Source organism: Halictus rubicundus, chromosome 7 (assembly GCF_050948215.1).
Source record: "Halictus rubicundus isolate RS-2024b chromosome 7, iyHalRubi1_principal, whole genome shotgun sequence".
Lineage (NCBI taxonomy): Eukaryota > Metazoa > Arthropoda > Insecta > Hymenoptera > Halictidae > Halictus > Halictus rubicundus.
The window spans coordinates 2,396,385-2,422,304 of NC_135155.1; the positions used below are offsets into that span (position 1 = coordinate 2,396,385).

The 25,920-nt window shown below is 41.3% G+C and overlaps 2 protein-coding genes across 2 annotated transcripts; one reads left to right on the forward strand and one right to left on the reverse strand.

Moving 5' to 3' along the window:
* The first annotated feature begins 5,355 nt into the window (after nucleotides 1–5,355).
* Nucleotides 5,356–7,092, forward strand: LOC143355407 (putative inositol monophosphatase 3). Its single transcript, XM_076790188.1, has 5 exons — nucleotides 5,356–5,886; nucleotides 6,054–6,302; nucleotides 6,390–6,550; nucleotides 6,608–6,725; nucleotides 6,806–7,092. Exons 1-5 carry the CDS (start codon nucleotides 5,643–5,645, stop codon nucleotides 7,045–7,047), a joined length of 1,014 nt encoding a protein of 337 aa, XP_076646303.1. The 5' UTR covers nucleotides 5,356–5,642; the 3' UTR covers nucleotides 7,048–7,092.
* An 80-nt stretch (nucleotides 7,093–7,172) lies between these two features.
* LOC143355406 (uncharacterized) lies at nucleotides 7,173–9,598 on the reverse strand. The gene is made up of 3 exons (XM_076790187.1): nucleotides 9,008–9,598; nucleotides 8,372–8,712; nucleotides 7,173–8,281 (listed from the first exon to the last, which is right to left on the reverse strand). Exons 1-3 carry the CDS (start codon nucleotides 9,130–9,132, stop codon nucleotides 7,722–7,724), a joined length of 1,026 nt encoding a protein of 341 aa, XP_076646302.1. The 5' UTR covers nucleotides 9,133–9,598; the 3' UTR covers nucleotides 7,173–7,721.
* Nucleotides 9,599–25,920: the final 16,322 nt, after the last annotated feature.

Consider the following 25,920-nt stretch of genomic DNA (forward strand, 5'->3'; position numbering starts at 1 on the left):
ATAATGGAAAATGTTGCTCGAAAACGCAAAAGTAGGACCTGCCGGTGGTCAAGCGATCTAGATTTATCCTTCGTCTACCGCTTTTGACCACTGACAGGCCCCACCTTTGTATTATAGAGTCAGGAATCGCCGCCTCCCGAAACCTTGCTAGTCTCATCGGTACACGTACAGGCCGACTTGGCGGTGTGTGAGAGTGCCACGACACGGCTGTTCGAACGAAGCTACGGCAGCGCCGTCGTTTACGATGTCGACCACGCATGCTCAGATCGCATCTATTGTCAGAGATCATGCGATCGAATCAGAGAGGATACTCGGAAAATGCCACTCGACACTGAATGTGGAAAGTGCACCCAGCTCCCCATACTGGACGAAAATGTTACTATTTAGCTTCTTCGAGTGGCCGTTATAGCGGTACTATCGACTGTTCAAGGCCACCTGGGAAAACTGGCCCTTAACCTAAACAGTCGAATGCTATAGCCAGAGAGGAATGAGAGTGCTCACGCCCGGGTTTTCGGCGTTCCCGATATAGTGCTGACATCTGCTCAGCCTTAGCATGGCACAGAACCGGTCAGTCTTTCCTGGAACAGAACCGGTCAGTCTTTTAGCATGGCACAGAACCGGTCAGTCTTTCCTGGGACAGAACCGGTCAGTCTTTTAGCATAAAACTGAACTCACATTATTTTTTTAACCAGGATTAGAACGTACAGCTTAATTGTTGTATATGAAATATGTAACTAACATGTAAATCTTGTGTACAAAATCTCTAATTAATATAAATTAAGAATAATATTAATTGTAATGATACGTATTTTATTTTTTTTCCAAGTTTGTAGTTGCAAACTTTAGTTGTAAAAAATGGAAAATCCGGAAAAATTCGAACAAATACAGATCTCATATCGAAGTTTAAAAGCGACCAAACTGAATATTAATTTAATAATGAGCTATTGTCATCAACACTATCTTAAATTTTTTCATATATATAGCTACTGTTATTATTAATTAAAAAAAATTTTCTTTCATGAATAAATATTTTTTCCACCTCAGCACCATAAGATTTTTACTAGATGACTTTAAAAACACATTAGAACTATTTTTAAATAATTTTACTCGAAAAAATTCTAGTTTACTCTTTATTTCACCGTTCTACTAATTTTTTATGGGCTGCATTGCAGCTCTGTTTAACACCCCTTTACAACCCAATACCATGGTACCATCCATATTCAAGGAAGAACAATTTTCTTGCGACGATCATTGAAAAAATAAAAGTGTTTCCTTCATTTCAGTCCTTTAGTGCGTTGGTGACGTAGCGCCCAGCACACCTACCTGTGTTCTGTGTCACATCTGGAGTTTTATGGTACGCTAACAATCCCTATTGAGTCGCAAGCCAGACCATACAAACGAATGCATCCACAACTTCCAGAGACCTGCCTCCAAAACTAATTAAAGGAAGGCTAGACATGCAGTGTGTACTAAACTCCTCAAAAGATGTGGATTCCAGTCGCTCGTGTCATAAACCGCATTCGATACTTCATCGACAGGGTGATCTTACATATTTCTGTAACAGTTCCTGAACACATTATCATTCATCTGAAACTGCTTTGTACGACATTACACACGCCACATAATTTTTATTTTCTAATTTTGTCAAAGTAGTATATATAACAGAATCATACAAGTGTCTACAATTACTTGAAATCCAAAATACAGAGCGTTTCTTCCTCTGCGACTGTAAAAAAAGGACTTTAAAAGAATGTTAAGATAACAGGTAGGCTGTCCTTCCAAAAGGCACCTGTGGCCAGAGTTGGGCATTATTTAGATAAAAAATTATTTAAATAACGATTCGAATAAAAGATACTTTATCTTTATTCGTTATTCGAAGGTTCGAATAAAAAAAGTATCTTTATTCGACGAGTATCAGATAAATAATTTTATTCGACGAGCATTTATCCGACGAATAAAGATAATTTTTTTATTCGAAGCGGATTTATTCGAACTTCGAATAATTTTTTCATCTTTTATCTATATCTTTTATTCGAAGGCTTCGAATAAATCTTCGAATAACTTTTGCCGAGCGCCGAGCATCAGACTCAGCGAAGACAGACGACATACAATGTAAGCGGATGGAGAATCGCGCACGAATGAAAGTTTAAACTTTTAGATTTTTCAACATATCCTCAAAAAATTGTGACGAGCGAATGGAGGGGATTTTCCTGATGAAAATGAGATCAAATTCGAGTGTAATCGAACAAGTTTCACTGATACGTAATGGTACGATAAAAATTACAATCTCATTAAAGACAGTCCAAATGATGTCGTGTTTGGACTCATTTCGATCGGAACAAGCTCTACAACTCATTCGTCTTAAAATATTGTTCTGATTAAAAACATACAACCATAAATTGCCAATAATGCGCGATTCTCCATCCGCTTACATTGTATACCGTTTGGCAGTCGCTGGGTCTTCGACGTTCAGCGCTCGTCGGTCCTCGTCAGCCGCCGTCGCCGTTTATTCGTCGAGCTGGCAAAAGTTATCCGAAGATTTATTCGAAGCCTTCGAATAAAAGATACAGATAAAAGATGAAAAAATTATTCGAAGTTCGAATAAATCCGCTTCGAATAGAAAAAATTATCTTTATTCGTCGGATAAATTCTCGACGAATAAAATTATTTATCCGATACTCGTCCAATAAAGATGCTTTTTTTTATTCGAACCTTCAAATAACAAATAAAGATAAAGTATCTTTTATTCAAATTTTCATTTAAATAATTTTTTATCCCAAATAATGCCCATCTCTGCGAGGGCCGTTAGCACCGTGAAAGATTTACTTAATATTTAATTGAATTTAATAATTACAAAGAGTGTATCATGAACAAAGTGCATGCACTTGGAACTGTTACAGAAATATGTAAGATCACCCTTTCGATGAAGTATCGAATGAGGTTTATAACACGAGCGACTGGAATCCGCCTCTTTTGAGGAGTTTAGTACACACTGCATGTCTAGCCTTCCTTTAATTAGTTTTGGAGGCAGGTCTCTGGAAGTTGTGGATGCATTCGCTTGTACGGTCTGGCTTGCGAGTCAATAGCAATTGTTAGCGTACCATAAAACTCCAGATGTTACACAGAACACAGGTAGGTGTGCTGGGCGCTATGTCACCAACGCACTAAAGGACTGAAACGAAGGAAACACTTTTGTTTTTTCAATGATCGTCGCAAAAAATTGTTCTTCCTTGAATATGGATGGTACCATGGTATTGGGTTGTAAAGGGGTGTTAAACAGAGCTGCAATGCAGCCCATAAAAAATTAGTAGAACGGTGAAATAAAGAGTAAACTAGAATGTTTTCGAGTAAAATTATTTAAAAATAGTTTAATGTGTTTTTAAAGTCATCTAGTAAAAATCTTATGGTGCTGAGGTGGAAAAAATATTTATTCATGAAAGAAAATTTTTTTAACTAATAATAACACTAGCTAAATATATGAAAAAATTTAAGATAGTGTTGATGACAATAGCTCATTATTAGATTAATATTCAGGTTGGTCGCTTTTAAACTTCGATATGAGATCTGTATTTGTTCGAATTTTTCCGGGTTTTCCATTTTTTACAACTAGAGTTTGCAACTACAAAATTGGAAAAAAATAAAATACGTATCATTACAATTAATATTATTCTTAATTTATATTAATTAGAGATTTTGTACACAAGATTTACATGGTAGTTACATATTTCATATAAAACAATTAAGCTGTACGTTCTAATCCTGGTTAAAAAAATAATGTGCGTTCAGTTTTATGCTAAAAGACTGACCGGTTCTGTGCCATGCTAAAAGACTGACCGGTTCTGTTCCAGGAAAGACTGACCGGTTCTGTGCCATGCTAAAGCGGCGATGTTACGAAAGTGGGAACGCCGAAACCCCGGGCGTGAGCACTCTCATTCCTCTCTGCTATAGCTCAACCTAAACACTCGAAGAGTATCGGTCCTCGACGGCGCCCAAATCACTCGACAAGGTGTCGTTTTCGTCTCGACGGTTCCTATGTCCGACATCCGACACCACACTATATAGTAACCATTAATGATGGTCACACAGACCCCTCCTCATCTAACATGCAGTCCAAAACATACTACCCGACATTTTGTATACAGGTTAAAGGGAACTTTCTCCCCAGGAACGTTCTCCCCAGCGTTAATTATCATCCCAAGTACAAGACATTCATTGTTGAAAATAGAACTCCCGATCCGTCCGCAGACAGTGTTGCCACGTTGTTCAGTACGGCTAGTACTAGAGTCGGCTGTGGTATAGTGCAATAATATTGTTGCGTCGCAGTGTGGTGGAATAGGGATTTTGGTAGTGGGTTCGAGTGCCCGTGGAGCGCTGAAGCGCTCTGCTCGTGGAAATTAAGAAATAAACTTTCTTCACAGAGTTAAAGGCGAAAAACTGTTGTAGATTTTATTTGTGGTTCGTTGGGATGTGACTCCCTCAGTTCTACAATGAATTCTGTCTCGTCCTGGAGCTTCGAATCCTTTTTCTAGCTTCTTCCTTCTCGTCTCGCTTCCTTAGCCAATAGGAAAATTGGGATCTTCTGGCTAGGTGTTGATTCGTCGGATCACTCGTCTTCCGGTTGCTGCTTGATGGTGATTGGTAGTGGATGGATCTTAATAGCGCACGCACGGGAGTGGGGTACGCATGAGGGTGAAGCCCCGCCAAAACAAGGGACGTGGGGCCATGTGGGACCGAACGAGCGAGAGGTCCGAGGGAGTTCCAAGAGGTCCTTGACTCGGAATTTATGACCTCTTGTCCTTAACTGATTCCGGACTTCGACTATCCCTAATTTATGTTGAATTGGAGGAGCTACTCTAAGAGGCTGCGTGACTTTCTCTAAATTCCGCAATTAGTCTCGCCGACTCGAATTTCGTCAAGGATCTCTATGGAACTCTCCCGGTCTTTCTTTACCTACTCTAAACTATCGCGCCCAAATAAAATACGTATGTATGAAATACGCGATTACATCTTATATTTAAATTTCCCTCTCCGCGCCATTAATCGATGCTATATATATATCTAGCTATGTTCGCGTGGTCAACTGGCCACGCTACAATATAAAATATATATATAGTATAAAACTTCATTGATTCGTTATTTTTAGTAAAATGTATATACAATATATAAATTGTGTGAAAGATAAATACAAAATTATATAAAATATTGTATAACGCGTTAAATATTGGCAAGTAATATGGCTATACGTCAGTATAAATAAATTTATAAATACGTATATTAAAATTATGTAATACGTTTTTCGTTTAGATTATTATTATTTAATTAAGATAGACGAAACAATATGTGCAGTTAACACACGTGCAATAATTATTTGAATGTAACGTAACGAATGTATGCAATAAAATAACCTTTATTCCATAACAATTTGAACTTTATTTAAAAGATAGCGCTCACAGTAGCTAATACGTCATCGAGTGAATCTCACGAGACATCATTCGTTCGAACATGTAAACAGTGTAAACATTAGTGTCATATTAGTGTATTCAAATAAATGAAAAATGGCTGCACGCTGAACAATTAAAATGTCCCGGCATATAAATTAAGTTAGAATAATAATTTAAGAAATTTACGGATAGTGGTTTGCAATGCATATCAGAATGAGTGTCCGTACAAGAAGAACGATTTGCTGCGGAATCATATTATTATTATCGAGTGCTGTATATTTGTATACAAATCGGACTTCTTATACAAGTATACGTGACAGAAATGTTTCTTTAAAGTCCCTTCTTAATGCTGCGATAAAGGCAGCCGAACTCGGAGGTTCTAAAGTAATAACAGTTCATGATCAAGTTAAATTTGAAATTAAGAGCAAAGGAAAAACAAAAGAAGGTAATGTTTGTATTATCAGAATTTGTGAAGTATGTTATTGAGGTATTGTAATTAGTATAATACAATGAATACTTGAAAACAATTTGTTGTAAATATTAAGCTTTTGAGATTGCTTTGACTTATTCGAATTAATTGTGTGTTATTAATTAAATTTTTTAATTTGAAAGGTGTAAATGAACCGGTAACAGAAGCAGACTATAGATCACATTGTGCAATGTACCATTCTTTGACAGAGGCTTTCCCAGGAATAACAGTAATATCTGAAGAAACGTCAAAAGATTGTGATAAGGTTACAGTAAAAGACATAAAAGACCCTGTTAATAGCTTAATAGACTATAAGATTCAAGATGAGACAATTAATGCAAATGATATTACAGTATGGATTGATCCTCTCGATGCTACAAAAGAATTTACAGGTGTTTTCATATCATCAACTTACCGTTCTTATTATTATCAATTTAAAACATTAATGTCTGTTACTTACCGATCTCTGTTCAATGCAGAAAATTTATTGCAATATGTAACAACTATGGTCTGCGTTGCTGTTAAAGGAAGGCCTATAATAGGTGTAATATATAAACCATTTGAACCAAAACAAAATTCAAGTCTGTTTTGGTCATGGACCAATCATGCAGTGTCCAGAAATTTACAAATTCTTCCTAAGGTAATACAACCGAAAACTTTTTCAGATAGATACATTAAATGATATTTTCAAAACTAGCCAGAAGATGAGAGAACACCAATTTTAGTTGTATCGCAATCGCATGCTGGACAAGTTCATAATCTTACTAAAATTGCATTCGGCAAAGGTGTCGACATTGTTTCTGCAGCTGGTGCAGGTAATCTTAATTATCAGTTTAACCATTTAGTTTGTTTCTTAGTATTCGCTAATTTATATTATCTTCTAATATTTATTTAGGCTACAAGTTCTTAGAAGTCGTAAGTGGAAATGCAACTGCATATGTTCACATAACAGCAATAAATAAATGGGACATTTGCGCAGGCACTGCAATTCTTACTGCTCTAGGTGGTACAGTCTCACAATTATTTGACCAACAACCAATAAGTTTTGGACCCAATGATTCCAAAGTGCTTACAGGGGGTCTTTTAGCCACTATGAATAATCATGCTTGGTATTTAGACAAATTTTTAAACGTCTAATACAAACAATGATTTCTTAAATACAATAAAGAACATTTAAATTACACTTCCTGTGAAAATAAACAAATCCTTCATACCAAAAAATTTAATATTAAAAAATCAATTAAAGTGGACATTTGAAGACGTTTATTTACAAGTATTTATTCCTAAATGAACATGTACGTTATACAAATTTTGTACTTCATGGACAATCAACAATAGATACTAATTTTACATTTTTTGATATTAATGAATCATCACATGTTGTCTTTATATATTTAGGTATAAATATACACATATATTTATATATAAAGCAGTCGCAGAAATATTAAGCGAGAAGTTTTAAAAAACTGTCGAGTGTCAAAATCAAATTCTGGAACTGAACACATCAAAACCAGCGCCACGGAATGAATTGAATACACTTTTAAAATTTTATTTACGACTATTTTTATCTTTATTTTTCGGCTATCGAGCTGTTAGAGCCATCCTGAACATGTCAACGTGTTGTGTTAGAAAAGCAGAAAGAATAATATGTTAAAGTATACCTTTCAGTTAATAGTAATTTGGTAGTTCTAAATTTATGTATAATAAATGGTAATTGTCACTGATCATAAATAATAATAGTAACTGAACTGTACTACATTGTTTGGAAAAAAAACGAAGTATCATTGGAAGATTCATTGGAATTTTGTAAATTATGCTAGTTTCACTTTTTCATCAGATATTAATACTCCTGATACTTTTTTTAATTTCTTATTAAATCTAATTGATGCTTTCTCATTTGTTACTTCATTCGAACAAAACTTCATGTATTGAGAAATTACTTTTTTCTGTAGTTTCTTTAGGGAAATTTCTCCCTTGTTTCGTACTATATCTAAAATAGTACCTTTCCAATCAAAGGTTGTTTTCTCGTTAGGTTGTCCTTCACCATTTTGGTTAACAGATGATTCAGAAAGTACAATACTTGTATTTCTCTTCTTCGAAACTGAATTTTCTACTTGATCTTCTGTATGCATGATTTTACCTTTCTTTTTCGATACAGGTTCCACAGTATTTTCTTCCATTGCTTCATCTGCTTTTCTTTTCTTAGACTTCTTTTTTTTACTGACATTATTAGCATCATTATTGTTTTTATTGGGTTGTTCATCATTTTGGTTTTCTTTATATGTGTTTTCATTATTTTGATTTTCAATAATGTTACTTTCCTGATGCTCACTTATATTACTTCTGTTGTCCACTTTGTGATCTCCTTCATCTATGTACATACAAAACGAACATTCAAAATATTTTCAAAACAACTGTTTGTTAAATTTAATTCACAATGAAATTGTAAAATAATGTTTACCATTTTGTTGTTTTTGTAAATTATTTTTATAAGCAGTTTCTAATTTGTCCCATACACTATCAATGACTGTTGAATTTACTTTGTTGCCTAAAGCATTTTTAACAAAATTTAAAAATTTAACTTTCTTCCTTGGGATATTCTCGTACTTTGATAAGGTATTCAAAAAGTTACGCTCAGCATTCGACAAATTTTTGGAGTTGTTCAGTATGCCATTAACTATATTAATCCATTCTTGTTGTTTTCGTTCTCCTTTATTTGCTCCAGCTTTTGGAACATAGTCCTTTCCTCCATATCGTTCAGCTTCCGTTATACATTTTGTGTGTGCCACGTATTCTTCTCCTCTGTAAATAATAAAATGTATGAACAATGATAATAAATGCATGACAATACAAAGCTAATATTCCATAATGGAAAGTTTCTTGGGAAAGTATATTTGTGTAATTCTATTTAGTGAACAGGAAACACGTAACTATTTATAACAATATTAAAGCCACTCATAATCTTATGTTTGAAAAAGAGATATAATCAGAAAATAATATTAAATATTAATAATACAAAAAGTCTTATATTTTATTACTAAAGGCCAGAGAAACTTAATCGTCATATACGATAAGCATGTACCTGATTTATACGTACCGAAAATCTTTAAAGCAATCAACACAAGTTAAAAAAGGTGCAGTGCGACACTGAAATTCATAATGTTTTGCAACTTTTGGCTTCTGTAATGTTTCTCCACAATGGTTACAAGTAAATACCACCATTTTTTACTATCTCGTTTTCAACAACTTACAATTTAATAATTTGACAAAAGTTATTTAGTAATTTAAGAAATGTATACAAGTTGCGGTTAACCTTACTATACGATGAACTGTTCGCACGTGTATGAGTTGCTCGAAATATTAAAATGTATTTATTCTAGTATTTTGAAGTTATGCAGCTACATATATATTTTCCATTAAGTATTATTGTTTGAAATTGAATTAAAAATGTGATGCGATGCTAACAAATTATTAATGGAAGTATTGTACATCTACATTATACAATAACAAACACGCCTTGCTGTAGTTTTTATTCAATATTTCATACTTTAAATTAAATATACAGTTTATAGGTTATGAAGCTTGGATACCGGCACAGAGTTAGTACATATAAGAATAGATCTAATACATGTAACACATAGAGATGGGATGAACTGTTATTTCCGAATCACGAGAGATTCGATCACGTTCGTTCTGTTGTGTCGCAGTATGGTGGGATAGGGACTTTTATTGTGGTGTAGCGTGGCCAGTTGACCACGCGAACATAGCTAGATATATATATATAGCATCGATTAATGGCGCGGAGAGGGAAATTTAAATATAAGATGTAATCGCGTATTTAATACATATGTATTCTATTTGGGCGCGATAGTTTAGAGTAGGTAAAGAAAGACCGGGAGAGTTCCATAGAGATCCTTGACGAAATTCGAGTCGGCGAGACTAATTGAGGAATTTAGAGAAAGTCACGCAGCCTCTTAGAGTAGCTTCTCCAATTCAACATAAATTAGGGATAGTCGAAGTCCGGAATCAGTTAAGGACAAGAGGTCATAAATTCCGAGTCAAGGACCTCTTGGAACTCCCTCGGACCTCTCGCTCGTTCGGTCCCACATGGCCCCACGTCCCTTGTTTTGGCGGGGCTTCACCCTCATGCGTACCCCACTCCCGTGCGTGCGTTATTAAGATCCATCCACTACCAATCACCATCAAGCAGCAACCGGAAGACGAGTGATCCGACGAATCAACACCTAGCCAGAAGATCCCAATTTTCCTATTGGCTAAGGAAGCGAGACGAGAAGGAAGAAGCTAGAAAAAGGATTCGAAGCTCCAGGATGAGACAGAATTCATTGTAGAACTGAGGGAGTCACATCCCAACGAACCACAAATAAAATCTACAACAGTTTTTCGCCTTTAACTCTGTGAAGAAAGTTTATTTCTTAATTTCCACGAGCAGAGCGCTTCAGCGCTCCACGGGCACTCGAACCCACTACCATAATCCCTATTTCACCACACTGCGACGCAACAGTGGGTTCGAGTGCCCGTGGAGCGCTGAAGCGCTCTGCTCGTGGAAGTTAACAAATAAACTTAATACACAGAGTAAATGGCGAAAACTGTTATAGATTTTATTAGTAGTTCTTTGAGATGTAACTCCCTCAGTTCTACAATGAGTTCTGTTTCATCCTGGAGCTTCAAATCCTTTCCCAGCTTCTTCCTTCTCGTCTCCCTTCCTTAGCCAATAGGAAAATTAGAATCTTCTGGCTAGGCGTTGATTCGTCGGATGACTCGTCTTCCGGTTGCTGCTTGATGGTGATTGGTAGTGGATGGATCTTAATAGCGCACGCACGAGGGTGAAGGCCCGCCAAAACGAGGGACGTGGGACCATGTGGGACCGAACAAGAGAGAGGTCCGAGGGAGTTCCAAGAGGTCCTTGACTGAGAATTTATGACCTCTTGTCCTTAACTGATTCCAGACTTCGACTATCCCTAATTTATGCAGAATTGGAGAAGCTACTCTAAGAGGCTGCGTGACTTTCTCTAAATTCCACAATTATTAAATTCTCCCGGTCTTTCTTTACCTACTCTAAACTATCGCGCCCAAATAAAATACATATGTATGAAATACGCGATTACGTCTTACATTTAAATTTGCCTCTCCGTGCCATTAATCGATACTATATATATCTAACTATGTTCACGTGGTCAATTGGCCACGATACAGTTCCAAAACACGGTGACTTTTCACAGTGATTCGTGATTTTTCGTTATCGCTTCTGATTGGTGGAAAACATAGGAACATAACTGTTCTTGATCACTCTACATACAAGTTTGTGTTCTCGGGACATGTTACATAACTTACATATTTCACATTAACGACATAAAAAATAAAAACAAAATTTAAGTTACACCGCATAAAGGCAAAAAGTATATTAAACAGTGAAGAATAAAGTAATAATTAGTAATAACGAATGACTTTGAATTGTAAAGTTCAGTTTAAAATTGTTTTAAACTTTAAACCTTGCGAAATGTTTTATATTGTATGGTATATTGTATATATAAAAACTTAACACAAACAGTACAATTTAAATAGAAACAAAATATAAAAAAATAGTAAATATATTTATATGTCTTACATAAACAATATGTAATATAAAAATATATAAAAATACTTAACTTAAAAAGCAAGATAGATGTCGACACGACTGACGAAGAGTGTTTGGTTATAAGTGTGTGGCACGATTGACAATGAGTGAGAGTTGGTATGACTGTGTGCGTGAAGTGCGCGCAGAGAGAGAGAAAGAGAGAAAGAGAGAGAGAGAGAGAGAGAGAGAGAGAGAGAGAGAGAGAGAGAGAGAGAGAGAGAGCAATTCGAACTGTAGACTGAGCGTGACCACGTGCGAGCTGTAATAGCACAGACGAGTAATAAGGATAGACGTAACATCTTATGGGACTTCATGTCTCATGTTCTAAAGTACAGGTATCGAAGGCGTAGTTGCCAAATCACATCCGAGAATATTCGTCGCATAGTTGCCAATTTACTGTTACTGTCGTGTAATGCACAGCGCGTATTTCGGCTATTTTCCATGTTACAGTCGCAATTCTGGAAAAGTAAACGAAACGAGCTATTACATGATTTATTCAACCTGAATATTTCATCTCTGTTTTTATCTTGAAATTAATTCATATACACTGTTGTTGGCTTCTTTGAACCTTCTGCTACCAAATACAATTTTCAAAAGGACGGAAAAATATTCAAAAGATTGTCAACAAAGTTTTAATGACAGTTGTTATGCGAGGTTCCATATTCGTTACAAGTTGCGGCGTGTCTGTTATTATATGTTAAAATTACATATGTATACAATTATTAGTTCTTTTTCCCAAATATTTTCATAAGTTTTACAAGAATTTATTAATTATAAACACTAAATCTGTATAAAGTTCTGTTTATTGCTGATCTGACTTATCGTTATATCGTAAAAGCATGCAGGAGTTCAGATTTAGTTGATCTTTTACCATTATTGCTATCAGTTGTAAAACAATTGTTTATTGATAATAATTATCGATAATAACATACATGCCGCAACTTGTAACGAATATGGAACATTGCATAACAACTGTCATTAAAATTTTTTGACAATCTTTTGAATATTTCCGTCCTTTTGAAAATTGTATTTGGTAGCAGAAGGTTCAAATATAAATAATATATTTTATAACGTTAAATTAATTTTAATTTCTGTCGTCCGTTTATTCCAATCCTACTTTTCCGTATTCCATTTCCATTAAATGTATATACTTGTTCCGTTCTGCAACGGAATTTCCAGAGTTCTTTTTCCTGGCATTCTTCGACACGGCTCATTAGGTTCATTTCAATTGACAGTAGTGTACAATTCCGATATAATTTTTTTAGGGCAAGACAATGTCCATTCTTCAAACGGACGCGGACGGACGGTGCGCCCGTTGAAACTAGGCTGTGGGCCACGAAAATACATTGGATGATAAGACCTATCAGGTATAGGATAGACCATCCTATACCTCGTCTGTGGATAGACCTATCATCTGTAGGGAGCATCAGTAACTCCCTAGTGCACCCGCTAGGTGACGCAGTTGGCGCCAGAGATGCCAACCTAGGATATTAGGACGCGTGGTGTTCTAGGGGATTCCCCCCGAGACACTCTCGGCGTCCTTCCCAAAAAATCAGTCTCTCTGAATCTGCCGCCAAGAGCAGATGCGATAAAGATACTTCTACCAGCAAGCACGAGCCTAGTTATTTTCCTCAAGCGTAGGTCCAATACCTACAACTGGTGACCCCGACGTCGAAGAATGACGGAGGCAAAGGCGCAGAATTGGGCGGTGGCCGTTCACATGCCCAAATTCTGGGCGGACAGGCCGGCGTTATGGTTCGCGCAACTGGACGCGCAGTTTGCCCTGAGAGGTATTGTGCAAGAGGAAACGAAGTACCACCACGTGGTGTCGCAGCTCGACGTGAAGTCGGTACGCGAAGTAGAGGATATCCTACTCAACCCGGAGGAACACGGGAAATACACAAAGCTGCGAGCGGAGCTGATCAGCCGTCTCTCGACGTCTAAGGAGTGAAACATAAAGCAGCTTCTTGAACACGAGGAAAACGGAGATCGAACCCCGGGGCCTGGCAACGATGTGCCGGAGGGATTCATAAAGACCCTGTGGCTGAGCAGACTACCAGTGGCCATGCAGTCGGTGTTGGTTACCCAGGACGGCGTCGACCTGGACAAGATGGCAGTCTTGGCGGACCGAATTGGCGAGGTGACCAACATTCAAACCCTCGCCACACCGTCAACGAGCCAAGTGGCTGCATTCGGCGACGTCAACGCCCTCGTGGAACAAATAGCGCGTTGGTAGCCTCCAAGCTGGAGGGCAGAGGGCGCCAGCCGGGGCGCAGCACGTCCGACAGTCGGTACCGCAGGCGTTCAAGATCGAAGTCGAAGGCCGAATCTCGCCCCAGCGGCATCTGCTGGTACCACGGGCGGTTCGGGGACAAGGCAACGAAGTGCACGAGACCGTGTTCGTTCGAGTCGGGAAACGACCCACAGAGTCGCTGAAGGCGACAAGAGGCCCTGAAAGGTCGGCACATCGCATTTTTGTAACCGACGCGACGACGAAGATCCAGTACCTGGTCGATAGTGGGGCTGAGGTCAGCGTGTTCCCGCGGAAGAAAGTGAGTGGTGCGCGAGCGAAGTCGAGCATTCTGCTCACCGCGGCGAACGGTTCGTTAATTAGTACGCATGGACAAATAGTTATTAGTGTAGACTTAAGGTTACGCCGGGCATTCCCTTGGACGTTTATAATCGCGGATATTGAGCGACATCATTGGTGCGGACTTTTTAGCGAGATTCGGTCTTCTCCCGGATGTCCAGGACCGTCGGCTGATCGACAAGATCACCGGTCTCTCAATAACTGGAACAAGTCGAATTAGAACAGTGCGTGGCACCAGTTCGGGACAGTGCGGTGTACGCGTTGTTAAAACAATACGAGTGTCAAGGAGTGGGACCCGATCCTAGTATACTGGGTGACCCGTCGAATGGACTCCGAGTCCTTACGCGGGTGGGAGATCGCTCTCGGAGACGCTTCAGCCCTTCCGTCGTTCCTCACGCTCGAGACTTTTCTTCTCGGCCGCGTTCGAGCGCTCGAATCGGTCGAACGTTTGCCTGCAGACCCTCTTCACTCGAGGAGCAACGACCTTCACGTTCACTCCAGCCACCGACTGTTCGGTCAAACACGAGGTAACCGCGTTCATTCTCGCGAAACTGACCAATTATGCCCCAGGCGCTCCTCTCAACACCGGGAAGTGGCCGCATCTCCGAGGTCTGGATCTGGCTGACCCGGACTTCCTCGGCGCCAGACGCATCGATGTCGTCCTCGGAGCGGACGTTTACAGCCGGGTCATTCTGCCGGACATCAGACGAGGTCCAGAGGACCACCCGACAGCGCAACTCACCACGCTCGGCTGGGTCATGACGGGTGCAGCATCCTCCTCGACGACCGGTCAACCGGCACACGCTAAGGTCAGCCTCCAGTGCTCGGTCGACGACGAGCTCCTCACCTTGCTGCAGTGGTTCTGGGAGCAAGAGGACTGCGCAGCACCCCGACGACCGATCCTGTCACCCGCCGAGGACAAATGTGAGAAGCATTTTCGAGCCACGCACTCGCGCGATACGAGCGGCCGGTACATCGTCCGAATCCCGTTCGAACGTGATCCCCGCGTCCTCGGAGACTCCCGCGAAACCGCGCTCCTAGTACTCTCGCGAACGAAGAGTCGCTTCGCCAACAAGTACGCGAAACTCGGCTACATGCGACCGCTTACGGAGGACGAACACCGAGTCGCTCCCGCGTATTACCTCCCGCACCACGGCGTTTTTCGCGATTCGAAGATCCGCGTAGTCTTCAACGGGTCATCCCTGTCCAAGACCGGCATCTCGTTGAACGAGTGCTTGTTCGCCGGCGCGAAATTACAGACCGAACTCGCGGACGTGATACTTCGCTGGCGCTTACACCCGATCGCGTTCGCCACAGACATCGAGAAGATGTATAGGCAGGTGTCGATGCACCGCGACGATCACGCGTTTCAGCGAATCCTATGGCGTCGCGATCCCTCGATCCCCGTCGTCGAGTACGCCCTAACGACCGTCACCTACGGTCTCAAATGCGCGCCCTTCCAGGCGTCCAGCAACTCCTCGCGGACGAAGGGGACCGGTACCCACTCGCAGCGCCTATACTTCGCTCCGAAATTTACGTCGACGACATCCTGTCCGGTGCCGCGAGTGTCGTCGAATGCCGAGCCAAAATTCGGCAGCACAACCAGTTCGGCCGCAGGTTGGCTGCTCGGAACCGCTGGAAGACCTCTGTCAGCATGCGCTCGTGCTCGTCGAAGGTCGGGCTGGCGACGACGATGTCACCGAGGTACGCGAAGTGTAAGCCGAAGGGCATTACCGTGAACTCCAGTAAACCTCTCCCCGGCACGGTGAATGCCGTTAACGGCCGGCTGGCGGGGGTGAGGGGCACCTGTCAGTATCCGTTCTTTAGGTCGACGGTGGATTAACGGATATCCATCCTTCTTGGTTACGCGGTTAAGTCGCCGGAAGTCCATGCAGAAACGGTATTTTCCGTCCTTTTTTGTCGCAATTACTATTGGCGAGCTCGAGGGGTACCGTGACGGCTGGACGACCCCTTTGGAGAGCATGCGATCGACTTCGGTGTCGATAATTGCTTGCATTGCGGGATTGCGGGGACGATATCGTTGTGTGATCGGCGTCGGATCCAGTAATTGGATCTCGTGTTTGGTGAGCGGAGTTACACCGTGGATACCCTCGAACGCCGCTTGCTGTCGGCCGATCAGTTCGCGCAGCCGCTGGTTCTCGGTGGCGGTTAGGCTGGCGAGTCCGGCAGGGGCGGTCAGGGCGCAGGCGTTTCCGGTTGGTCCGGTGTTGTCTGGATGTATGCGGCGGTCTCCGAGGTGAAGCTGCATCCGGAATTTCCGCAGGATATCCATTCCGAGGAGCATCTTGTGGTCTAACCCGTCCAGGACATAGTATTGGTGCGTCATGGGCAGGTCGTTGATGACCGCTGTCGTTGTGCCATGACGGCGTTAACGAACGAGCATACCGAGCCCGTGTCGAGAAGAGCTCGAGAAGAGAAATTCCTCCAGGTCCCGAGTCCGGTCGACTTCTTCTTTATACCCCGGTGCGTCCTCGGGCTTGTCTGGAAATGCATCGGGTTTGCGCCGGACGTACGCGACCAGTCTCTGCCTTAGCTGGACCCCGGTGCCCTCGGTGCCGGTCCCGAGCTCTCGTTTTAGCTGCTCCTTGGACAGCCGGTAAACCCAGGCTGGCATCCCATGTCTCTACCGGCTGGTGTTCGTCGGTTTCCGTCGGAGTCGTCAGGTTACGTAGAGCGAGGTACGGCGTTCCCCGAAAAAATGATAAGGGACGGCGGAGCAGTACGGTCAGCCACAGGGTGCCAGACGACGGGGTTGTCGCGTCGAAAGCGGGTTCGGAAAAAACGAGATCCGGATACGGCGTTCCCAGAAAAAGATGATAAGGGACGGCGGGGCTTGTACGGCCGGAAACGCGGTTTCTCGGTGTGCGAGATACAATTTTTTTCGCGGCTGCTTAACGGGGATAATTCGTTGATTAAGAGTAATCGTATAGTTTGCTCGCTACCTCAGTCGTCCACTAACGGAGAGAAACTAGTTCCTTTTCGGGGGCCATGTGACGTTTACGTCGAGTTCGGAGGTCCTCTCATGGATGCTCGAGCATGCCAGGGTCTTTGAAAGGGCAGGAGAGTGGAAATAATTTAATTATGGTCTGTATGACTAATGAATCTTTATTGGGGGCGTTGATTGCCCGCTGGTCCTGCGATGACCGGTGCGGAGTCCCGGCTGGAGGTTCCTGCGGGAACCAAGGGCTGTGGACAAACGTTGGTGGACGACGTGGTAAAGAAACAATTAATCTACGCTTAACGACTAAAGGCTTATTAACTAGACGCACGCGGAATCGTGCGGACGCGCTACGAAACGGTCGCGGAGCGGTACGAAAACGAACGCGGAGCGGTACAGGCGCGCAGCGATGCAGAAACGATCGCGAGACGGTACTGGCGCGGAGCGATACTGGATCGCGGAACGGTACGGACGCGGAGCGATACGGAATAGCGGAACGGTACGGACGCGGAGCGATACGGGACCGCGGAATGATCCGGACTGCAGGTGTGGGCAGGAACCGCCGCAGCACCAGCGAGGTGTATCAGTGAATCAGTGTTTCCTCGTGTTCGCTGAGCTCGCGGGGTCGCGATTTGCCTCGTAGCCGGACCGGCGGGACGCTAGGCTCGCCGCCCTCGGCCCGACCGCGGCGCGGGTCTGTACGCACTCGGAAGCACGCGAAGAAACGCACTCTCGCCCGACACCGGCGCCGTCGCCCGTTCACGGAAACACCCCAAGAACGTGCGTCGAACGTGGCTGCGGGTGACCGAGGACTAAGCGCGCGAGGCGCGAGGCTCTGTCGCGGGACGGTGAGCGATACCGCGGGATACCAGGATCGGGAATACGAGTCGCGGGGAGTGAGAGAGCCGGAGGGCGCGGTGCGTCGCAGTGCCTGTGCTCACTGCTCGCCCGACTAGCCGTCTCGAGACTGACTCGCGGTACCGGTTACACACGCACACGGAAGCACCCGAAATGCCTGCTTGGCCAAATACCAGCGTTTATGGCGTTCTTGGCCAATGCGCGCTTACCACGCGGATAAGAGTAGTCCGGAGCTCGGAGAAGTACTTCCGAGAGCAGCTCCAGACAAACTCCGCTGTTCGCCTGTTTCGGCAGGGTCTATATAGCCGACCGTGGACCATTACGAGAATCTCGCTTTGCGAGGAGCTCGATTGATGTCGGCGCTCGCTGATTGGCGCGCTCTCGGGACGCTCGCTGATTGGGCGTGGGCACGATTCGAGCTCGCGAACGGAACGCGTAAAACGCTGTTTCGTTGCAAGCTAAAATGCCTAAAGTGCACAAGAGGCGAAAATGATTGGAAACCAAAACGACACCTAGACAGCTATACAGATGTGGCTGAAGGGGGCGGCCGATTGTATTAATTATTAATTATTAATTATTAACAACATCTTCTAACGATCGGCGGTGCGGGAGAGCGTGCCTGCTCAGTCGGCCGTCCGGGGTTCCTGAGCAACGAATGATAAGATGCGTTTCGGCTGAGTATTGGCGTTTATTCCTTACTAAATTAGTTCATTTATAATTGCCACGGTGGGCGCGACTTAGCGGCTACGGTGTACGCGTCTTAATGGCTACGGTATACGCGACTTAACCGGCTACGGTGTACGCGTCTTAAGGGCTACGGTGTTCGCGTCGGCACGGCGACGGTGGACGCGCCCTGACGGTGGCGACGATCGCGTTTTCACGGCGGCGTACTACCGGCGCAGTGGGAGGTCATTCGCCCTAGGGTCGGAGTGGGGGAGACGGCTTCGCGACACCCCGGGGCCCCATCGGCCAGCACTAAAGTTCGTGCCTAGAGGCTCTATAGTGTCCGATGCTCCTGTTAGCACTCCGCACACCGGACAGAGCGGGAAGGTCGCCGTACTCGCACTCCGTAGCCGGAGGGCTGGCGGGGAGCGGGCTATGCTCGTCGGGAGCGGCACTCGCCTCGATCACCGACTCGCGAGTAGTCTCGAGTTTGGATTACGGTGGTCCTTCGTGTATTCCATTAATTGACCTGTGCAGCTCGTCACCCGGACTGTCTTCTTCCTTTTTTTTTTTTTTTAAATTAAAAGGAGTTAGGGGACAGAGAGAGGGGTCTCTACGCCTATGTAAGCCGCTCCTGAAGGCCTTTGCCTTCTTATCGACTAATTGAGTCGGATTGGGGTTACCTATGTACGTAGGTGAGTATGAGCTAATTAAGTGATGCCCAGGAAATTTGCAAAAACCTGAGGATATTAGAGAATGAAGGATAATGTCATACGTGGCAAAAGCCATGGAGTATTGCTCAGAAGAGCTCTTTAAAATGAGGTTTACCGCTATATTCCTGTGGGGCTTGCAAAGCAAGCCCAAGGAGAAGGGGAGATACCCAGTCGGGGCTGGAATGGAAAAGTAATGATTAAATGTGGATAGTGCCCACAGTGGGGAGGCAAGCATAGATGGTAAAGCATGAGAGCGCGTTCATTGGTAAATGGGTTATACCCCAGGTTTCCGAGGGGACTTGCTGGAGCAATCCCTAGGGAAAAGGGGGGGGGTACCCAGTCGTAATACTGGAATAAATAGGTTGAGTTTGTAATTTGATAACATAGGGATAATAACTTCATTATTTAATTGGTTATACAAATTAACAACATTAGAACAGTATTAGGTAATAATGAAAATAATTGGAGTATTACCAAATGGTTAGAGAATGAATTTGTGAAACGTGGAGCAAAAGCCACGTGTATAAGGATAATCTTATTGAGTAGGTAATTAAAATTTGTTATATGTAGGTAATAATTATGGGAAAATTATAATGATGGTAATCTTAATAATAATGTAAGAATGATGTAGTAAGTATAAGACAGAGTAACAACTGAGCTTAGCGCAAACGCGGAATCTTGTTGAGCTACGAGCACACCGCGACGTATATGTTCTCCGTGTACTGGTAGGATATCAATTTAAATGAACAATATTACAAATTAATATAATGACAATAATATGAAATATGGTAAAGTAATACCAAAATAGTTTTGGAAGAACGTGGAGCGTAACCGCACGGACTATAATATTTAATTCTAGGATGAATAACACCTCAATGTATATACATAAAAATTATGATAGTGAGAAAAGAAGATAAGGTAAAATAAGGATATATATTTTATCAAGAATAACAAAATAAAATAGTAAAAGAAGTAAGTTGGATATTGTATGACTATTCCCTATTGTGACAGAGGTTGTTTCCCACGTGTTCAGCGGGATAGCAGGATACATGAATTATCAGTATAAGTGAGTAATAACGTGATGTTTAATAATGTAGATAGAAACATGAGATAAAGGATAGAAGATAATATAGATTTTTGACTTTACCAGTTCGGTAGAAAAGGCACTTCAGCACAATCTTTAAGGTGTGAAAACACCTACGTCTTAGCAAACCGTAACGAGCACGTGGTCGCACGGTTGATGGATTTGTTAACAAACTAATAACTGGATAATTTCTAGATTATGAAGGATTTAAGATAAAATGTACACTGAGAATAACTATTTGATACTGGAAAATATATACAACGTATCAGGAACGATTTGATCCGGACAAATCAGCGAAGGTATTCGCGACGGGTTGAGATCTTCCGATCCAGTATGGAGCGGGCATGAAGTATCAAGCTCTGTGTGAGGCGACTGTGTCGGCATCCGCACTCGGGCACGGTTCGCGATGGGGTGAACCTTCCCCTTTTAGTCGCCTCTAACGACAAGCAGGGGATACTGTTGGTGAATTCTGTTCCCCACCAACAGGGACTTCACTCGGACTGTCTTCTTCCGTGCCCGGCGGCGGTACCAGAGAGGATAGGAGAGTGCTCACGCCCGGGGTTTCGGCGTTCCCACTTTCGTGACATCGCCGCTTTAGCATGGCACAGAACCGTGTCGTCTTTCCTGGAACAGAACCGTGTCGTCTTTCCTGGAACAGAACCGTGTCGTCTTTTAGCATGACACAGAACCGTGTCGTCTTTCCTGGAACAGAACCGTGTCGTCTTTCCTGGAACATAACCGTGTCGTCTTTTAGCATAAAACCGAACGCACATTATTTTTTTAACCAGGATTAGAACGTACAGCTTAATTGTTGTATATGAAATATGTAACTAACATGTAAATCTTGGGTACAAAATCTCTAATTAATATAAATTAAGAATAATATTAATTGTAATGATACGTATTTTATTTCTTTCCAATTTTGTAGTTGCAAACTCTAGTTGTAAAAAATGGAAAACCCGGAAAAATTCGAACAAATACAGATTTCATATCGAAGTTTAAAAGCGACCACCCTGAAAATTAATTTAATAATGAGCTATTGTCATCAACACTATCTTAAATTTTTTCATATATTTAGCTACTGTTATTATTAATTGAAAAAAATTTTCTTTCATGAATAAATATTTTTTCCACCTCAGCACCATAAGATTTTCACTAGATGACTTTAAAAACATATTAGAACTATTTTTAAACAATTTCACTCGAAAACATTCTAGTTTACTCTTTATTTCACCGTTCTACTAATTTTTTATGGGCTGCATTGCAGCTCTGTTTAACACCCCTTTACAACCCAATACCATGGTACCATCCATATTCAAGGAAGAACAATTTTTTGCGACGATCATTGAAAAAACAAAAGTGTTTCCTTCATTTCAGTCCTTTAGTGCGTTGGTGACGTAGCGCCCAGCACACCTACCTGTGTTCTGTGTCACACCTGGAGTTTTATGGTACGCTAACAATCCCTATTGAGTCGCAAGCCAGACCATACAAACGAATGCATCCACAACTTCCAGAGACCTGCCTCCAAAACTAATTAAAGGAAGGCTAGACATGCAGTGTATACTAAACTCCTCAAAAGAGGTGGATTCCAGTCGCTCGTGTCATAAACCGCATTCGATACTTCATCGACAGGGTGATCTTACATATTTCTGTAACAGTTCCTGAACACATTATCATTCATCTGAAACTGCTTTTTACGGTATTACACACGCCACATAATTTTTATTTTCTAATTTTGTCAAAGTAGTATATATAACAGAATCATACAAGTGTCTACAATTACTTGAATTCCAAAATACAGAGCGTTTCTTCCTCTGCGACTGTAAAAAAGGACTTTAAAAGAATGTTTAGATAACAGGTGGGCTGTCCTTCCAAAAGGCACCTGTGGCCGATATAGATGAAACTTGGTGAGTATGTAAAACTCAGCTACTACTTCATTGAATTTTGCCTATACGTGTACGTCCGATGCGTGCGTATTGTGTTTCCCCGGTGCTTTTCGGAAGTACAGCCGGTGGTATAATTCAAGTTTGTTGGGGTTAGGCCGTTGAGGGGACGGAATCGGCACAATGATCTGTTTATGTTTTTTCCGCTAGAAATGTGATACGCACGCCTCGGGCGTGCACGTATAGGAATATCTCCGAAACTATGGCCGAGCCGCGGTTACATGTATAGGAAAAAGTTGTTCAGAATGTTGAGTTTTACATACCCACCAAGTTTCATCTCGATCGGCCATCGGTGCCTTTCGGAATAATATCCAAAAATTGTTTAATACAAAGGGGGATATAATCCGGTGTAAGTTAAGAAGTAATATCATTGATCTTCTAATAAGTAATGTCACTGAATAAGTTAAGAAATAATATCATTGATGGAAAAGCAAAAAATCATTTATTACATAGGAATGCAGATATCGATAGAAATACAGATATAGTAAATATGTTCCAGTGTTCAAATCCTGACGACTAACGCATTTTTTAAAAATTTTATTATGTTTTATCATTGTATATTTATATTATCAATTTAAATCGATTAAATTTCAATATAATGATAAGTACCGATTTTATTTTGATAAAACATAGCAGGCCGCCGAAAATTATCGGAAAGTAGTAAAATATATCACATAGCAATTCCATTTAAATTATATAATCAACATGGATCAGACAGGACGTCAGTATCAATCAACGTTCGAAATTACGATAACATAAAAGGGAGAAAAGACCGCACTGGTTCAAGTAAAGGTAGATGAACTTATGTCACATCACACAAACGTAACAGTAACTTGTTCGGAAACCGGAAAATGAACACAGGATATTTATAAAGACTTCTTAAAATTTAATATATATATTTGATATATAAATAATAATATATAATAATAGTAAATAATTCTGTTGTTAGTAAATAAATACATGTTATTTATAATTCAAAATGCAATTTTATGCGTGAAATTTAATCGATTGAAATTAATAGTATAAATAGACAAAGATAAAACATAATTTTAAAAAAATGCATTAGTCAGCAAGATTTGAACCCTGGTCGTTCGGCTGAAAACTTGGTACGCTACCGTCGTGCCACACCGATTCTTGTAATCTAGGAAAAATACGGCATTATATAAGAAACAATGAAACTTTAATCGTCAATATCTCGAAAACTATTGAGTATCTGACCCTATAATGGTATATATTCGTGAACAGGAGAACGAGATCTATAAGTGTGCAAAATTTCAACAGAATCGGTGACCCGAAGGTCGTGGCCTCTCCTTTTAGCCTTGGAATCAGGCCTCTGGAAGTTGCGAATGCGTTTGCTTGTACGGTCTGATTTGCAACTCAATGTCGATTATTAGCATGCCATAAAACTCCAGATGTGACACAGTAGGGATGTGCGGGCCGGCTCGTGAATCGGGCACTCGAATCGGGACACGTCGAGCGGTCCGAGCCTTTCGGACGGCCCATGACCCGACTTCATCGAGCGCGTTCGAAAAGAATCGGGCAAGTTCGGGCGAGCGAGTTATCGCAATACCCAAGATTCAACTCTGCGTTCTTTTTGAAATAGATAATGGTAATAATAGTATTTCATTTGTAACTTATAACGTGATTTTTAATATATTTGATTTTTTTAATAACTACATTAGGTATATTCGGCAAGTATGTGCGTAACCTTTATTTGTATTAATATTTGAAATAATGCACGTTTCACGTGAAAAACTTAAAAGACAATATTTCCGGCATTTTGACGAATTTGTTTCGAATGAACTTACATATAAATCGATAATATCATTAACTCCTTACGGAGTTACATACACATAGAAGGTATATAAATATGGTACATTATAATAATTTTTTGGAGAGTGATGTTAATATTAATTTCTATATGGCTTGCTTAATATCGTGTTATTTAACTTACTGAACTATCATTAACCTTACGTAAATTGTGCAACGCCTACTGACTCCGTGAATTCATTTTCTCACGTAAGCCTCGCAGGATACTGCACAAAGATCCCTTGTTCAAGGATCTTTCCCCGAAACTTGTATCGCCTTTCTCCTGAGTGTCTGCCTGCAATGTGTGAATTGTCATTGAGTGGAGTACGGCTGGTCTGCCTTCCCGCTTCTAGACCCGTACCCAAGCCCGTAACGAATTCTTAGGGCCAAGCATGCCAATAAATAACTAAAAAATGACAGTGTCTCACTCGATCGTAAAACAGATCCAGACATGATGTCTGAGCATGGGCAATCACGATGTCTAGACAATTCTAGAAAAATATAATATTAAATTCCCTACATTTCAATTTAAATAAGATAAGCTAATTTTTAAAGTAAGTGAAATTACAATCAAAATAAATATTTTTGTCTACACGTATAACTCCACACAATCAAATTGTACAAAAATTTTAACAGCTTATAGCTGGCAAAGATTATTCGAAGCGTTTGAATAGCAATACAGATCAAATTATATCGTGTTTAGTGTCATTTTAATCAGAAAAACTCCACAAATAGGTTGATGGAAGTGCTATAAAAAAATAATGAAAAATAAAGAAGTTTTGTAATTTGATTAGGAGTAGTTTCACACCGATATACCTGCTCTCGCCTCGGATCGCGCGGCTGCCGTTTATTGCACCGCTGGGCGACCGAGGTGGCACGAGCTTCTGGGCCTGGGCCGACGGGGCTCGAAGCCGCTTATTCAAGCTGACGAAAATTATTCGAAATTCGGAAGAATTAGTCGTAGCCTCCAAATAACAGCACAGATAAAAAATGAAAATTTAATTTGAAGCTTCGAATATAAAAAAGTATTTTTATTCGTCGGATAAATTCTCATCTAATAAATTTATTTATTCGACACTCGTCCAATAAAGATGCTTTTTTTTATTCGAACCTTCAAATAACAAATAAAGATAAAGTATCTTTTATTCGAATTTTTATTTAAATAATTTTTTATCCCAAATAATGCCCATCTCTGCGAGGGCCGTTAGCACCGTGAAAGATTTACTTAATATTTAATTGAATTTAATAATTACAAAGAGTGTATCATGAACAAAGTGCATGCACTTGGAACTGTTACAGAAATATGTAAGATCACCCTTTCGATGAAGTATCGAATGAGGTTTATAACACGAGCGACTGGAATCCGCCCCTTTTGAGGAGTTTAGTACACACTGCATGTCTAGCCTTCCTTTAATTAGTTTTGGAGGCAGGTCTCTGGAAGTTGTGGATGCATTCGCTTGTATGGTCTGGATTGCGAGTTAGCGTACCATAAAACTCCAGATGTTACACAGAACACAGGTAGGTGTGCTGGGCGCTACGTCACCAACGCACTAAAGGACTGAAATGAAGGAAACACTTTTGTTTTTTCAATGATCGTCGCAAAAAATTGTTCTTCCTTGAATATGGATGGTACCATGGTATTGAGTTGTAAAAGAGTGCAATGCAGCCCATAAAAAATTAGTAGAACGGTGAAATAAAGAGCAAACTAGAATGTTTTCGAGTAAAATTATTTAAAAATAGTTCTAATGTGTTTTTA

Bases quoted from the DNA above. Each gene is read 5' to 3' on its own strand.
- LOC143355406 (XM_076790187.1), bottom strand. From the start codon at position 9,132: ATGGTGGTATTTACTTGTAACCATTGTGGAGAAACATTACAGAAGCCA. The intron at 8,713-9,007 runs GTACGTATAAAT...TATTATTTACAG, and splicing joins GATTGCTTTAAAGATTTTCG to AGGAGAAGAATACGTGGCAC. The intron at 8,282-8,371 runs GTAAACATTATT...GTATGTACATAG, and splicing joins TTTACAAAAACAACAAAATG to ATGAAGGAGATCACAAAGTG.
- LOC143355407 (XM_076790188.1), top strand. From the start codon at position 5,643: ATGCATATCAGAATGAGTGTCCGTACAAGAAGAACGATTTGCTGCGGA. The intron at 5,887-6,053 runs GTAATGTTTGTA...TTAATTTGAAAG, and splicing joins CAAAGGAAAAACAAAAGAAG to GTGTAAATGAACCGGTAACA. The intron at 6,726-6,805 runs GTAATCTTAATT...ATATTTATTTAG, and splicing joins TGTTTCTGCAGCTGGTGCAG to GCTACAAGTTCTTAGAAGTC.